The following is a 16473-nucleotide window of genomic DNA, read 5'->3' on the forward strand; positions in this document are numbered from 1 at the left end:
AGCATGAGTTTGACCAAACTGCGGGAGGCAGTGGAAGACAAGAGTGCCTGGCGTGCTCTGGTCCATGGGGTCATGAAGAGTCGGACACGACTAAATGACTAAACAACAACAACTGGAAGGCCCCAGGTTCCCCATCCCTGCTTTTTTATATCCCCATTTGCTCCAGAGTGGGTTGATAAGGATCCACTGAAGGGGGGATGTTTGAAAACTAGGACCCCCAAGGACATCTGCCTTTCGGGGTGGCAACATACAAAGCAAATTCAAAACCAACAACAACATCAAAGCAAATACTTTTATTTAGATACAGGGATACAAGGTCAATGCAGAGTTAAGACAGTCTTGTTTTGTTAAATGGCTGTCCATAAAGCTTTTACAAAGAGAGTAACATCAATTTTTAAAAAACCCTAGAATAAAAATCCACATAGCATAGCATGAAATATCAGGTCACAAAAGAATGATACATGCAGTTACACTGCTATTTGTCTAGAAAAAGAGGTGCAGGAACTCACCATGAAAGCCTCCCTTGTTCTCTTATAATGGCAATGGCGCCCATCTGAGAGGTGCCAGAACTGAGTTCCAGCTGGAAGGGGGGGAATGTATGCACATACTGTAGCTCTGCCTTCACCCAGCTGGTTGCTTCCAGATGATTTGGACTACAACTTCCCCAGCTCCAGCCAGCACTAGATTCTGAATGGATGCATTACACAGACTTGCCCTGGAGGGTGGGGTTTGGAAGCAGAAGGTTTCATATACCCTGGGAGTCTAACTCTACTGAAGATCTGGTCTTGTTGGTCACCAAGCTCTGGCTGCTGTCCTCAGCAAAGGCACTCTCAAATGCAGAGAAGAGTGAGTATCTCAGCCTCTCCTTGAAATCATGCCCCATGAAGGCATACAAGATGGGGTTGAGGCAGCTGTTGACGAAAGCCAAGCTGGTTGTCAGCGGAACGCCGATGATCAACACCAAAAGCAGGTCTACATCTTCTCGTGCTTTCAGCTCAATGAAAGAGAAGATATGATAGGGAAGCCAACAGACAAAGAAGGCCACAATCACTGCTGTGATGACCTTGAAGGGCTTGTTTGATTCGGTTAGCTGGTTCCTCCTCAGCTTCAGAACAATCGCCCCGTAGCAAACGATGATGATGCTGAAGGGGATGAAGAAGCCAAAGATGAACCGGCTGGCGACCATTGCATTATGCTGCTGAGGGCTACCATATTTGGTGTAGCAGTTGGTCTTTTTTGGATCATTGTGATGTTGGGCTGTATCCCTGAAATAGAGGTTTGGAGAACACAGCACCAGTGCCAAGATCCAAACACCGAAGGCCACAAAGGAAGCCAGCCTGGGTGTCCGATGATTCTGAGCCCACACAGGCCAGAACACAGAAATGAACCGGTCGATGCTGATGATTGTGAGGAGGTAGACACTGGCATAGAGGTTGAGGAAGGCAAGGGTAGAGTTCAGCTTGCATATTGCCAGGCCAAAGGGCCAGTGAAAGTCCAGGGCTAGGTAGACAATGCTCAGGGGAAGGAAGAAAGTGAAGGCAAAGTCAGCAATGGCCAAGTTGAGGAACCAGACAGTGTTGACTGTCCTCTTCATACGGAAGCCAGTAATGAATATAACCAGCCCATTACCAATGACCCCTAACAGGAAGGCAAGGCTGTAAATTATCATAGCAACAATGTTCAACCTTTTTTGCAAGTTTTTTTCAAACATAAATGCTTCCTCGTCGTATTCATATTCATAGTGAAGATCTGAGGGGTCTGCATAAGAATTATTAATGGGAAGGTTTGTCAGTGCAGTTGTGCTCTCCATTCTTCTTGACTGAGAGTCTTCTTTACTGCCGTCTTCTCCCTTATCTTGGCTGAAACAAAGCAAGAACATGAGGTCCGATGTGTAGGAGAAGGTCCAGCATGCTGTTCACCACAGCTACCCAACCAAATGCCTCTGGAGGCTCACAGGCAGGACAGAGGTGACCTATACAACACCCTTGTCCCCAGCATGTGGTATTCAGAAATATCCTGGCATAGGATACCGCGGAAAGGCAGAATACAAATAAATGTTGATGATGACCAGTAAATGAGAATTCTCAGGTTTTCTCCCCCATGCCACAAGCCTTTAAAAAAGTCAAGACCAAACACTCACCCTTCAGCTCTCAGCCTGTCCTCTCCCCTCTGAATGTCGATTGCTGCAGCCCTGTGCCTGAAAAGTGGGGAATGAGCTGTTATTATGGAATGAAGGCTGCCAAGGAGATGCTCTGCATTTCATTAGCCCACACAGAGGAGGAAAGGTTGCCTCTGTGTTGCTCTTGGCCCAGGAAAAACAAAAGCAGTAGCAGAGTTGAGAAACCTTTGGGGAGCCGGGGGCCATTTGTCCACAATGACAGCAGCTGCCGTGTTCTCTGCCACAGTTCCTCCGCCTCTTAACGGCACAGGAACATGGTTGAAGAAGAAGAAGAAGAAGAAGAAGAAGAAGAAGAAGAAGAAGAAGAAGAAGAAGAAGAAGAAGAAGAAGCAGCAGCAGCAGCAGCAGCAGAAGGCGGCTTTCCCCTGCAGGCTTCACTTGTTGAATTTCTACCTGCTGTGCAGCTGTCAAAGGACCAGAGTCCCAGCAGGAAGCAGAAGTGGCTACTGGCAGGTACAATGCCACCCACAGACAGCATCTTGGTGACCTCTGGACTAGAGGCTCAAAGGAGCCCGAAGGAAATACACACAAACACACACGTTTGCAGCATGCCTCATGCAGCACAATGTACTGGCCTGGGCTCCCTTGCCTTAGGCTCTGCTAAGGAGCCTGACTCCTGGAACATATGAAGTAACAAGACAGAAAAGAGAAAATGTCCCTGATCATGTGAAGAAAACCTGCCCTGCTTCACCACAGAGTGAGAAGAGTCCTGCCTTGCCAACCCAGCAAGCGAGACAGAGCATCAGAGTGCACGATAAGTCATGCTGTCAAGGGGTGGAGAATGCCCAGGAATTTACTGATATAGCCTCTGGACCACCTACTCAGTCCCCATCCCCTGTCCCCCAAAATATGCACTTGCTTAGCCAAACAGATGGGAAAGGGAGGAAAGAAGAAACTTCTCCATTCTCCCTTGCTTGTGCGCATTCAGGGTTGGCCAGGGGTTGGCACTGTTGAGCAACGGCCAGGGGTCCCACCACTGCAGCTCCTGCTCTTCATTGCTATCAACCCTCTTTGATCTTGCAAACAGTGATAAGGGCAAGAAAATGGAGCAGTATCTCCATCTGGGCAGTTGTGCAGACTGGGCCAGGATGGAGAGGGCAAGTAGTGCCTTGGGCAGGAGCAAGGCCAGATGAAGACCTTTAGAGACCCTAAGCACTTCAAAGATTTTGTTGCTTCCATAAGTGCCTGATTCAAAATATAAACAATAATAAATTGTAAAATAAAAATTTACCTTTCGAAATGAAACAAACCCTAAAATAATGTGGGTTTTTTTTGTATATTTCCACTTCATTTCACAACATGAACAGATTAATTACTAGTTTACAGATGAATCTCGTGCTTTAGTGCTTTAATTAACAGAGACAGGTTTTTTTTCTCAGAATTTGTAAACTGAAAAGCGGAGTTGCTGGTCCATAGAAAAACCAACAATGAAAATTTCCATACCCTCCAACATTTCTGTGATGAAAATAGGGACATCCCATTCCATAATGATAATTTTACTATTTATACCCTACACGTCTTACTGGGTTGCCCCAGCCACTCTAGGCAGCTTCCAACATATATAAAAACATAATAAAACATTAAACTTTTTTTTTAAGAATACCTAACTTATACAGGACTGCCTTCAGATGGCTCAGGAGTCAGATAACTCCATACCCTCCAACATTTCTCCAATGAAAATAGGGACATCCTAAGGAAAAGCGGGACATTCCGGGATCAAATCAGAAACTGGGATGGCTTCTCTAAATCAGGGATATCCGTGGAGAATAGGGACACTTGGAGGGTCTGAAATTTCTGTGGTGGCCCCCTTTCCTTGTTGCCCTAAACACGCACTTATTTTGCTTAATGGTTAATCTGATTCTGGACAAGAGACCTCAAAGCCCCTTCAAGACCAGGATCCAGCATTGCATAGATTATGCCAGTGGTGGGGAATGTCAGGCATTGGAGCCCAAAGTCAACCCTCTTAACCTATCCATCTGTGCCTCAGCCCTCTCCCCAGGCCAGCTCCTAGCGTTTCTGCCCAAATGGAGTTTGTCCTTGAACTCTGATCACACGCCTTGCTCCTCCAGAGTGGAGGATGGAGAGTGCGGTTTGAGTGTGTGAAAAAACTAAAAGTAACATTTGTCAATCTCCCCACGTTTGTCTCCAGACCCACCCCAATTACTATTCTTATTTAATTTATTAAAAATTAAAAATTGCTAATTAAAAAAAAAAAAAAACACAACACAACACAACACAACAGGAGATCAGAGCAAAAGTTTCTACATTCTCTCTTCCTCTTTGGAGATCAAGAGCAATTGCAACACTGTGGTAAGTTCCTGTCAGCCATGACCCTGTTACCTTGATCTGAGGCAAGACCAACATTTCTCAGGTGAAAATAGGGACATTCTATTCTACATCAGTAAGCTTCTCCCGCCATACACATGTATGTCATATCTGCATGTCATCTACATGTATGTCATACGCATCTGTCACCTTGAGCCAATGGCAACATCTCTGCCAAAGCTGCCTCACGGGATTGTTGTAAAGAAAAGAAAAAGTGTGGTGGAAGGGATCGTGTGTATTGCCTTCCGCAGATAAATGAAATGAAACAAAATTTTAGCTGCAAGCTGCCTTGAGTTCCTGTCAGAGGGGAAATGTGAGTGATAATAAATAATAATAATAATAATAATAATAATAATAATAATAATAATAATAGAAGACATTGTGAGAATGATCAAGAACCTACCAGAGAGTAAATACTATTGAACTCAGTGGGATTGCAGTGTAAGGCTGTAAAGTCTTTACCCAGTTACCTGGGAGTAAGCTCCATTCAATACAGTGTGACTTACTACTCGATAGACAGTGCAAGGCTCCATTTACAATGAAGGAACAAATACTCCACGCATTTCCTTTAAACATTGCAATTAAAGAACTGAAAGCATATTGGCTACGGTTTCCTTCAAAATTATAAGAAGGGGTTCGTATGCCACCTTCACCGCTTCCTTCATTTGGTGCATGCATTTTATTTTCAGTATAAACGTAACTCCGTTTTCCACCTGCACACACACAGCAAAGTCTCCTGTTTCCCCCCAAAAAGGACAGGAGGTTTTTGGGTTTTTCTGGAGGGACGTGTCTGAACTCTCTACCAAGTTTTATCAAGATGACGAGGGGAGGAAAAAGGAAAAGTGGGACATTCCAGGATCAAATCAGAAACCAGGATGGCTTCTGTAATTCCGGGGCTGTCCCTGGAAAACCAGGACACTTGGAGGGTATGCAAGCAGGGGCAAACAACTCACCATATAGACCTATTAGCTTTTTCTTCCCAGTACCTTTTAGCTGGCAGCCAGGGCAGTATTTCTCCACCTGGATAGCAATTTTTAAGTGCCCATGTAATTCTGGGAACTGTGGTCTGCTGAGGATGCCGAGAGGTGTCAGGAGACCCCCCCCCCATCCCCCTCCCACCGCTACCATTATTCCCAGAGTTCCTTGGGGAGAGGGATTGATGGCTAAACCACTGTGGGAACAGCAGTTCTGCGAATATGACTGTGTTAGCCTGCTCCGATAATGGTTCTGTGCACATGCACAGAGAGAGATTTTCGGTAATGGCACCCGCCCTGTGGAACGCCCTCCCACCAGATGTCAAAGAGAAAAACAACTACCAGACTTTTAGAAGACATTTGAAGGCAGCCTTTTTAATGTTTCATAGACTATTGTATTTTAATATTCTGTTGAAAGCTGCCCAGAGTGGCTGGGGAAACCCAGCCAGATGGGCGGGGTATAAATAATCTATTAATTATTATTATTATTATTATTATTATTATTATTATTATTATTATTATTATTATTATTTAAACAGTCTGATACAATATAAGGCAGCTTGTTGTGTTCCTAATTTCAACCTGCAAGAAAAGGGGCAGGAAAAAGCAAATTCCAAAAGACAGAAAGCATTTAGGAGATAGATAGATAGATGATAGATAGATAGATGATATATAGATAGATAGATATATGGTAGATAGGTGATAGTCTGCCACAGGACTGTAAAAGCACAAGGAGGAAAAGTATCTCCTGTTCCTCCCAATCAAGGTGGTGCTTACCTTAAAGAGAAGAAAAATCTTTAGTGCCGCTGCTGCCTCCAACACAAGGAGAATTCTCTAAATGCAAAGAAGAAAGCAGAAGTGGGAGGATATGTCGAGATGAAAAGTAGGATGTGTCTTTGCGACACAATCCCCTTTGACTCCACAAGTGGTTCCTATAGGAGTTGCAGAACGGGGCAGCGGGGAGAGTCCATCCATCCATCCATTCTCCTCCACCTCAACAGCTTAAAGTGGAAGGCTGTGATGGCCACCAACTCGGATGGTTTAAAAGAGGAGAGGACAAATTCACGGTAGAGAAGGCTATCAGTGGCCAGGAAATGGCAACTGCAGGAGTGGAGAACATCCCGCTTGCTGTGGCTTTGCAGATAATGGTTCTGTACACATGCACAGAGAGAGATTTTCGGTAGTGGCACCCGCCCTGTGGAATGCCCTCCCACCAGATGTCAAAGAGAAAAACAACTACCAGACTTTTAGAAGACATCTGAAGGCAGCTCTGTTTAGGGAAGCTTTTAATGTTTAATAGACCGTTGTATTTTAATATTCTGTTGGAAGCCACACAGAGTGGCTTGGGAAACCCAGCCAGATGGGCGGAGTATAAATAATAAATTATTATTATTATTATTATTATTATTATTATTATTATTATCCTCACAACAATCCTGCAAAGTAAAGTAGGCTGAACAATAATAATTGCCCCAGGCCTGCCTGGTGAGCCTCGTGTGGCAGAGGGAAACATGAACTCAGATCTCTCTGGTCCTAGGCTAACATTCTGCCCATTGTGACATCCCCCTGCCCGCTTTGTTTTTTCTTCTCTTTCTTTCAAAGCTGCAGTAATCGGTAGGAGGGGTGGGGAGCTCTCTAGCTTAGTGGTAGAGCATCTGCTTTGCATGCAGAAGGTCCCAGGTTCAGTCCCCAGCATCTCCAAGTAGGGTTGGGAGTGACGTCTACCTGAACCCATCGAGAGCCACTGCCAGTCTGACAATCTCCTCTCCCCCATGCTTTTCAACATCTACATGCAGCCGCTAGGAGAGATCATCAGGTGGTTTGGGCTGGGTGTTCATCAGTATGCGGATGTCACCCAGCTCTACCTCTCTTTCAAATCAGAACCAGTGAAGGCGGTGAAGATCCTGTATGAGTGTTTGGAGGCAGTTGGAGGATGGATGGCGGCTAACAGATTGAGGTTGAATCCTGACAAGACAGAAGTACTGTTTTGGGGGGACAGGAGGCGAGCGGGTGTGGGGGACTCCCTGGTCCTGAATGTGCCCCCTGAAAGACCAGGTGCACAGCCTGGGAGTCATTCTGGACTCACAGCTGTCCATGGAGGCGCAGTTCAATTCTGTGTCCAGGGCAGTTGTTTATCAGCTCTATCTGGTACGCAGGCTGAGACCCTATCTGCCTGCGGACTGTCTCACCAGAGTGGTGCATTCTCTAGTTATCTCTCGCTTGGACTACTGCAGTGCATTCTATGTGGGGCTACCTTTGAAGGTGACCCAGAAACTACAACTAATCCAGAATGTGGCAGCTAGACTGGTGACTGGGAGTGGCTGCCGAGACCACATAACCCTGGTCTTGAAAGACCTACCCTGGCTCCCAGTACGTTTCCGACCACAATTCAAAGTGTTGGTGCTGACCTTTAAAGCCCTAAACAGCCTCGGTCCAGTATACCTGAAGGAGTGTCTCCACCCCCATCATTCTGCCCGGACACTGAGGTCCAGTGTCGAGGGCCTTCTGGCGGTTCCCTTGCTGCAAGAAGCCAAGTTATAGGGAACCAGGCAGAGGGCCTTCTCGGTAGTGGCACCCACCCTGTGGAACGCCCTCCCACCAGATGTCAAGGAAAGAAAAAACTATTTTACTTTTAGAAGACATTTGAAGGCAGCCCTGTTTAGGGAAGCTTTTGATGTTTAATAGACTATTGTATTTTAATATTCTGTTGAAAGCCGCCCAGAGTGGCTGGGAAAACCCAGCCAGAGGGGCGGGGTATAAATAATCAATTGTTATTATTATTATTATATAAGTGGTCTGATACAATATAAGGCAGTTTGTTGTGTTCCGAATTCCGACCTGCAAGAACAGGGGCAGGAAAAAGCAAATTCCAAAAGACAGAAAGCATTTAGGAGATAGATGATAGATAGATAGATAGATAGATAGATAGATAGATAGATAGATAGATAGATGATAGATAGAAGATAGAGAGAGAGAGAGAGAGAGAGAGAGAGAGAGAGAGAGAGAGAGAGAGATGATAGCTGATAGATAGATAGATAGATAGATAGATAGATAGATAGATAGATAGATAGATAGATAGATAGATAGATATAGATGATAGATAGATGATAGATAATTGATAGTCTGCCATAGGAGTGTAAAAAGCACAGAGCTTCTATCAAGGAGGAAAAGTATCTCCTGTTCCTCCCAATAATCAAGGTGGCGCTTACCTTAAAGAGAAGAAAAATCTTTAGTGCCACTGCTGCCTCCAATACAAGGAGAATTCTCTAAATGCAAAGAAGAAAGCAGAAGTGGGAGGATATGTCGAGATGAAAAGTAGGATGTGTCTTTGCGACACAATCCCCTTTGACTCCACAAGTGGTTCCTATAGGAGTTGCAGAACAGGGCAGCGGGGAGAGTCCATCCATCCATTCTCCTCCACCTCAACAGCTTAAAGTGGAAGGCTGTGATGGCCACCAACTCGGATGGCTTTAAAAGAGGATAGGACAAACTCATGATAGAGAAGGCTATCAGTGGCCAGGGATGCCTGGTTCTGGCAACCACAGGAGTGGAGAGTGCCCTTCTTGCTGTGGCTCTGCAGTAAAGCAGGAGGTATGCAGACAGAAGGTCTTAGCACCTTCAGATAGGGCTGTGAATGCCCCTTGCTATTAATCCCTCATTAATAGCTGCATTAAAATACATCCACATTTATTTTCTAAGCCCTGCAAAGTCCACTCTCTGCTTTCTTCCAGTGTTCATATCTCAAATCCTGCACGTGATTTCACATAAGAAAGATAATTCGGTAGACAGTCCACCAATGGCTCCCATTCTTTGGCACAGGCAGGGTGATCTCATTCAAATGGTCTGGGGGACCTTTTTACGCTGAGGGCTACTTTTTCTTCTGAGCCATTTTTGTTTTGGTGAGGGAGGGCTGGCACATTGCCAGTAGTGGTTGCGCCTAGAGGCGAACATGGGTAGACCTCCCAATGTGAATTCAGCTTTTGCACAGTAGGCTTGTTTTGACACACTCATATTCCTCTCACTGTGTCCTCTAGCCACACAAGCAAGAGGCATCCATCAGAGTTCAAGGATTCCAGCCAGGCAAAAAAGTTCAAGGAGGATGCAGAGCTCTGCTGCGAAAGGGTCTGGTTTGGGGAAAGCGGGTGTGCCTTAGAGAAAACCCCAAGGGCCAGGCAGAGAAGGCTGCCTGGCAACATTTCTCCCTGAGGTTAGCCTTCCTTGCTGGAGAGGGTTGTCATTCAGGGAAGTGAAAGTGATGTCAATTGTCCACCAAGGCTGGTCTTGCCGATGTCAGCAGGAAAGGAAAGGAAATTTACAGAAAGCGTTGCATGGGGAAGAGCTGAAGAAACAACAGGCAAATATAAATAATAAAAATGTTGCAATCCGTTTTATAAGGCTGTCTTACAACAATGATATCACTGCGTATGCAAACTGACTTTCCCCTATATCTCAATATTGTGCAACAGGGATGGGCAGAAAGTAGATTTACTGGTAGAGAACTGGGGGGGTGGCTTTCAGTAGATCAGAAAGGCTTTCTGGCTCACAAGACCCCTCCAGAAGTCCTTTTTATAGCACACTATGATTATGTGTGCTCATGGTGCTATCAAGGAGGCGACTTGCAATCCTGTTTGTAATACTGTTTGTTCTTGCAAAAATGTTGGGCTGGTCACACTGCTCCACTTCCAAGCAGTGCATATCAATCTGCCCCAGAGGCTGAGGGAATCTGGTAGATTCCTGACTGTTTGGGCAGTCATATTCAGCGGCTATATCCCAGCTTAGTCGCTGAGATCATCTGCAGGAGCATCCCTAGTCGTTCCCAAGTTGGTGTGGCTCATTTTACAGCAGCAAGAAACTGAGCCTTTAATATCATTGCCCCAGCCGTCTGGAATACTCTGCCAACAGAGATTCAGCAGGCACCTTCTGTTTCAAGTTTTTAGCTCCTGCTGAAAACTCTTCCCTTCTCTCAGGCTCATGCAGGCAATTAAGAACACATCTTTCCACAATAGCTAGCTGATTTCCAATTTTTGAAACTTCCATATGCTTTCTTTCGTGTGTGGTTTAATATGCTGTATGTACTGTTGTAAACCGCTCTGAATTTTTTTAGATGAATAGCGGCATATAACTTAAAAAAAATAAAAATAAATACCCCATAACTTCCTGCTGAAATCCCATAACTTTTTATACCGCAGGTGTCCTGCTTTTCGTTTAGTTCCACTTTTGTTGCGCTATGGCCTGTCCGCACATTGGTAATGTGTTAGCATTGGGGAAGCATTGCTGAACAAACTAAAGCACGAGTTTGCAACCCGTTTTCTGCTGTGGAAAGGGGCAATGCACTCTGCTAAGTAAAGGAACTTCCTAGCACAAGTTAGGAAGGATATTAATAATATATCCTCTCCTGCCACCCTCAACATTCCCACACATGGGAAGGGGGGTGGATGAGGAAGGATACGAACCAGTGGCGTAGCATGGGGGTGCAGGAGGGGCCGGCCACACCGGGCGCAACATCTGGGGGGGCGCTCGCACTCGCAGCTCTCTGCCCCTACCTGGCTCACTCACTCTCTCTCACTGCAGTGCTGGCTGTGTGAATCCGATCCAAGCCGCTGGGTCGCCGCCCACTGTGGAGGGGGTGGGTGCCAGGCGTGCGGTGCGGAGAGAGAGCGAGGGACTATCTGGGGGAGGGACAGTGCAGCGGCCGCCCAGCGCAGCGCTGAGCGCGGGAGAGAACCACACCAGACCAGACCAGACCAGACCAGGCAGCAGCAAGAAGAAGCTGGCAGCGGCGGCAGGTTAGGGGTTAGGGGGCGCAAATTACTTGCCTTGCCCCGGGTGCTGACAACCCACGCTACGCCGCTGATACGAACCCTTTGATGAACCATCATCTCCAGATCCCTAGCTTCCCTTTTTTTAAAAGACATGTAGGTTTCTGGGATATGTAGAACCAAGGGCAAAATGTACAAACACGTTTCTTCTCATTTGTGAGAAAAAGAGCGCTCGATAAATTTGCCTGTCTCAGGCATGGCTTTAGGGTAGCACAACCAGGGCAGCTGCACTTACTTAGTGCTGTGCTGTAGGGGGCATCACAGCAATGCTGTAGAAAGGAGTGTGAGAGGCAGAGGGTGCTGAATTCTAGTGTAGCACAAGCGGCCATTGAAATTTGGCCACCCAAAGTCCACCACGGCCAGCTCCCGCTTTCAGTATTTTACTTTCCCTGCCCAGGTGGCGGGGTGGGGAATCATGCAGGTGTCCTTCTAACTTCCTCCTGCCTTGAATTACCTCACAGAAACTTGGAGCGAGACCTTTTGTGTGGTTGCCCCTGTTTTGTGAAACAGCACTCCTGTTGAGATACAGTATGACAAGGGCAGTGGCGTAGCGTGGGTTGTCAGCACCCGGGGCAAGGCAAGTAATTTGCGCCCCCTAACCCGTGGATTTGCGCCCTCTAACCCATGGATTTGCGCCCCCTAACCCTAACCCCCAGATGTTGCGCCCGGTGCGGCCGGCCCCCCCTGCACCCCCCACGCTACGCCACTGGACAAGGGTCCACTATCTGCGCTTTCCAGAAACAACTGAAGACGGTTTTTGTTCCGACAGGCTTTCCCAGCTGGGTAAATGGACCCTTACCACGAGTTTCCGTTTGTTAGGGTTTTTAGTTTAGTTTTAAATGTGCCAGTTGTTTTTGTGTGTTTTAAACTGTTTTAAATTATCTCCTGCGTAAATCGCCCTGAGGCGGTGGTTTAGAAGGCGATTAACAAATCAACGATAACACTAATAAAATAAGAATTTTATACTGTGGAAATATAGAAAGCAATGAGGGGAGGGGTTTTGTGTGTGAAAGGACTGTGAGCTTCATTCAGTTCTGAAACTCAAAAAGAAACCCCAAATTCCCCTTTTCTGCCTTTGAATGTGCATCTCATGCACCTGGCTTGATAGATCTTTGGGTTCTAGTAGTGGGGGGGGGGGGGGGAGTGGGTCACAGAACTCTGAGTTTGCCCACCCCTGCTGTGCAAAACAGCACCGGGCTTATACTTCAACAGCTCGTTTTGGAGAGAAATGACCAAATCATTGATTTCTCCACCCTTTTGAAGCCATGCAATACAGAGAGAGATGAGAGAGCAAGGCCTTGCCTGAAAGTGCTAGGTCATTTATTTTATCTCTCGTGTCCCCCCCCCCCCCGCGCTCTTCATCTGTAAAAGACTCTCAGGGCGTTTTGCCAAGATCAATAAGTAAGACAGTCTCTGCCTTCAGGGTGACAATCAAAAAGACAGGCTAAGCAAATAGAAAGGGAATATGAGGGAGCAGGGAGAAAACTGTGTACACATTTAAAGCACATCGCTCCCCCCAAAGACTCCTGGGAACTGTAGCTTGTTACAGGTATACCTGAAGGAACATCTCCACCCCCATCGTTCAGCCCGGACACTGAGGTCCAGCTCCGAGAGCCTTCTGGCGGTTCCCTCACTGTGAGGTAACAGGGAACCAGGCAGAGGGCCTTTTCGGTTGTGGCGCCTGCCCTGTGGAACGCCCTCCCATTAGATGTCAAGGAAATAAGCAACTACCTGACTTTTAGAAGACATCTGAAGGCAGCCCTGTATTGGGAAGTTTTTAATGTTTGCTGTTTTATCACATTTTTAATATTTTGTTGGTAGCCGCCCAGAGTGGCTGGGGAAACCTAGCCAGATTGATCAGGTATAAATAAATTGTTGTTGTTGTTGTTGTTGTTGTTGTTGTTGTTGTTGTTGTTGTTACAGGTGCTGGGAATTGTAGCTCTGTTTATTTCATAAAAAATATACACTGCTGCATAGAAAAAGCTGAAATGCTAAAACAGGTTAAAATTCACACCAACTTTCCAAGCATCCAGGTAGGCTCGCCTATGCAATAATATTTTTTATCAGGCGCCAAAAAGAATACAGTGAAGGCACCTGCGTGGTACGAATAAGCAGTGAGTTCCAAAGTTCCTGCCAACACTAAACGATCAAGTTCTCACAAATACAGAACAGGTATTATGTGCCCCCCTTTAATGGTGCCAATTCCACTGATCCAAGTGGTTGAGAGGGAACATGTGGGGTAAGGCGATTTTGTAGGGAAACTGGTCCTAAATTGTTAAGGGCTTTATATACTAACACCTTGAACTAGGCCCGGTAGTTCTGTGGGGTAAACGACAGTTCTCAGGATTCTTTGGGAGAAGGCGTATGTTTTAAAAGGATGGGGCATGAGCAGCTACAAAGTTCTTTATAATGACCTCTTAAGAATGGAAGCAGTTCACGAAGTGGCTAGAAGCCAGTGGTCTCTTGGCAGGGTCAAGGGAGTGGTCCTGCTTCCCTTGTTCTGCTATAGCTCAGTGGACAAAGATCAGGTTCGACAGAGCTGGTATTCCTTATTTTTTTTTTGGTAAGTAATTTTTATTTGATTTTACAAGTGTAAAATTATAACAGTATCAAATACACACTCAAATTTAGAGTTTCCTCTGATTCTCAAGACTTCCCTCCATCCTCTCCATGGGTCCTATTGTCATCTTTTTCCATTGCATCTTATTTCATCATCCACATTTAAAGTCTCTCCATATTATCCAACATATTTGTTAAATCAGAAGTGTTGTTAAAATCCTGCTAATGTTTTCATTTGCTTACAGTGGTCTCTTAAATACAGTGGTACCTCTGGTTGCGAACGGGATCCATTCTGGAGCCCCGATCGCAACATGAGCGTTTGCGCATGCGCGGGTCGTGATTCACCGCTTCGGCGCATGCGCGTGATGTCATTTTGAGCGTCTGAGCGTATGCGCAAGTGGCAAAACCTGGAAGCGACCCATTCCGTTATTTCCAGGTTGCCGCGGGACGTATCCTGAAAAAACGTAACCTGAACCGAATGTAACAAGAGGTAGGACTGTACATTATAAATCTTTCCCACTCTTTCTTAAAAGTTCTGTCTTCTTCTTGGTTCCTGAACCTTCTGGTCAGTTTTGCCTTTTCGGCATAATCCAACAGCTTAGTTTGCCATTCTTCTCTGTTAGGGACTTTATCTTCTTTCCATCTCTGAGCTAGTAGCATCCGTGTGGCTGTCGTTGCATACATGAAAAGTATTTCCCTCTCCTTTGGAATTTCTGTACTTACAATTGCTAATTAAAAAAAGCTTCTGGTTTCTTTATAGAAGTTATTTGAAACTCTTTCTTTCGTTTCATTATATATCGTTTCCCAGAATTCTTTTCTTACCTTACATTTCCACCACATATGATAAAAGGTACCTGACAAAGCTGGTCTTCCAACAGACCTGGTGGTGCCCCTGCAAAAATTCTTCCCACAAAAGCCAAGACGTAATGTATTTCCTGCATTACATTTGAAACTCAACTGTGTTTAAATGATTTTTTAAAAAATGCAAATAGGTCACATCCTAGCTGGATTGCAGCCAATTAAGTTCTACTCACAGAAGACCCATGAATTCCAATAATAGCTAACACCAAATACAATCCCATACATTTAAAGCACTCTTACACCACTGTCAGTGAAGAATCCTGGGAACTGTAATTTGTCAAGGATCTCCTCTCACCCCTCAGCACCCTTTTAAAAAAACTACAGTTCCCATGATTCTTTGGGGTAAACCGTGGCTGTATAACATTATAGAATAATGCTTTGAATTATTGCCTTTTGTTAGAACAGCAAGAAATAAAACAGCAGATATTAAGGAAGGTATCTCGGCAAGAGAACTTTTGCACCTCCCTGAATGCAAAAGGCAAATTCCAACTTCGTCACAAGGGAGAAGTTTGGTTTTGCTGTTTAGGCTGAGAGGCCACAAGAAATGACAGGAAACACTGCAAAATTGGGCAACGGTAGACGCAGATCAAGGAGGGGAAATGAAGTCTTTCTTCACACAAGTGTGTAATGGAATTTGCCACCATGAGACGCAGCTTTTTCAAAGTTTAGTGTTCAATTCCTCCTCATTCAGGCCACCGACAGTTTAGAGAACTGTTAGTCAGCTTTTAACGGCTTTGCAGATTACAGCTGTGTACACAATATATAATTAAAGCACATTCAGAGAACATTCTTTCTCCTCAAAGAATTCTGGGCACTGTAGTTAGTAAGAGTTGCTGGGAATGGTAACTCAGTGGGGAGTAAACTACAGTGCCCAGAAGTCTGTGCAGGGAAGGATGTGTTTTGAATATGCTTTAAAGGTACAGTCACAGAATTGTGCAGTTGTAAGAGACTCCAAGGGTTATCTAGTCCAAACCCCTTGCAATGCAGGAATCACAGCTAAAGAATCCATGACAGACGGCCATACAAGCTCTGCTTTAAAACCTCTAAAGAATGAGAGTCCGCCACCTTCCAAGGGAGTCTTTCCCACTGTCCAATAGCTCTTACCATCAGAAAGCTCTTCCTAATGTTTAGTTGGAATCTCCTTTCTTGTACAGTGGATGAGAGGTTGATACTGTCATCGTTTATTGCATTCGCCTGCTGCTTTATACAGAAGGAAAAGTCCCAAAGTGACTTGAAAGTCTCGAAGCGACAATATGAAATGCAACAAATAAAAGCAATTCAAAACCAGAACATTGAATACAAAATATACTGATCCAATAACATATTAGTAAGTGCAAGTCTTATCCACTTCGCTAAAAGGTGAGCAGCAACGTAAGAAGCTAATGCGATTACCAAGGGCCTGAGTGAATAAAAAGGTGCCAGGTGTGTCTCCTTGGGGGAGAGCACTCAACAGACAGCGGAGCCACCACTGAAAAGACCTATTTTCATTCACCTTCTGCACCTTCCTCAGGTGGGGCCTACAGAGAAGGCCTCTGATGAAGATGGCAGGGTCTGGTCTGGATAAAATTTTGGACAATCTTATCTGCATGGATTTTTTTCTGATCGTCATCTCGCTCCTTGATCTCGATGAGGTTGGGAGTTTCAGTAAAAAACACAAACACTTCTCACATATTCTAACTACTATGGATTATATATATATATATATATATATATATATATATATATATATATGGGACGCGGGTGGCGCTGTGGGTAA

General features: G+C 45.2%; 1 protein-coding gene across 3 annotated transcripts; it reads right to left on the reverse strand.

Annotated features, from left to right (window-relative positions):
• Positions 1-278: 278 nt before the first annotated feature.
• On the reverse strand, positions 279-8976 carry LOC310712408 (chemerin-like receptor 1). 3 transcript variants are annotated; one of them, XM_083515443.1, is made up of 4 exons: positions 8688-8976; positions 6256-6312; positions 2141-2197; positions 279-1859 (listed from the first exon to the last, which is right to left on the reverse strand). In XM_083515443.1, the coding sequence occupies exon 4, from the start codon at positions 1808-1810 to the stop codon at positions 746-748; it is 1065 nt and encodes a 354-aa protein (XP_083371569.1). In that variant the 5' UTR covers positions 1811-1859; positions 2141-2197; positions 6256-6312; positions 8688-8976; the 3' UTR covers positions 279-745. The 3 variants fall into 3 exon arrangements, with proteins under 3 accessions (XP_083371569.1, XP_083371567.1, XP_083371568.1); XM_083515441.1 differs by having other exon boundaries at positions 279-1854; positions 2137-2197; XM_083515442.1 differs by lacking the exon at positions 8688-8976 and having other exon boundaries at positions 6256-6571.
• Between the last annotated feature and the right edge of the window lie 7497 nt (positions 8977-16473).

This window comes from Podarcis liolepis (genome assembly GCF_965112155.1).
Source record: "Podarcis liolepis genome assembly, chromosome: 7".
Classification (NCBI taxonomy): Eukaryota; Metazoa; Chordata; class Lepidosauria; order Squamata; family Lacertidae; genus Podarcis; species Podarcis liolepis.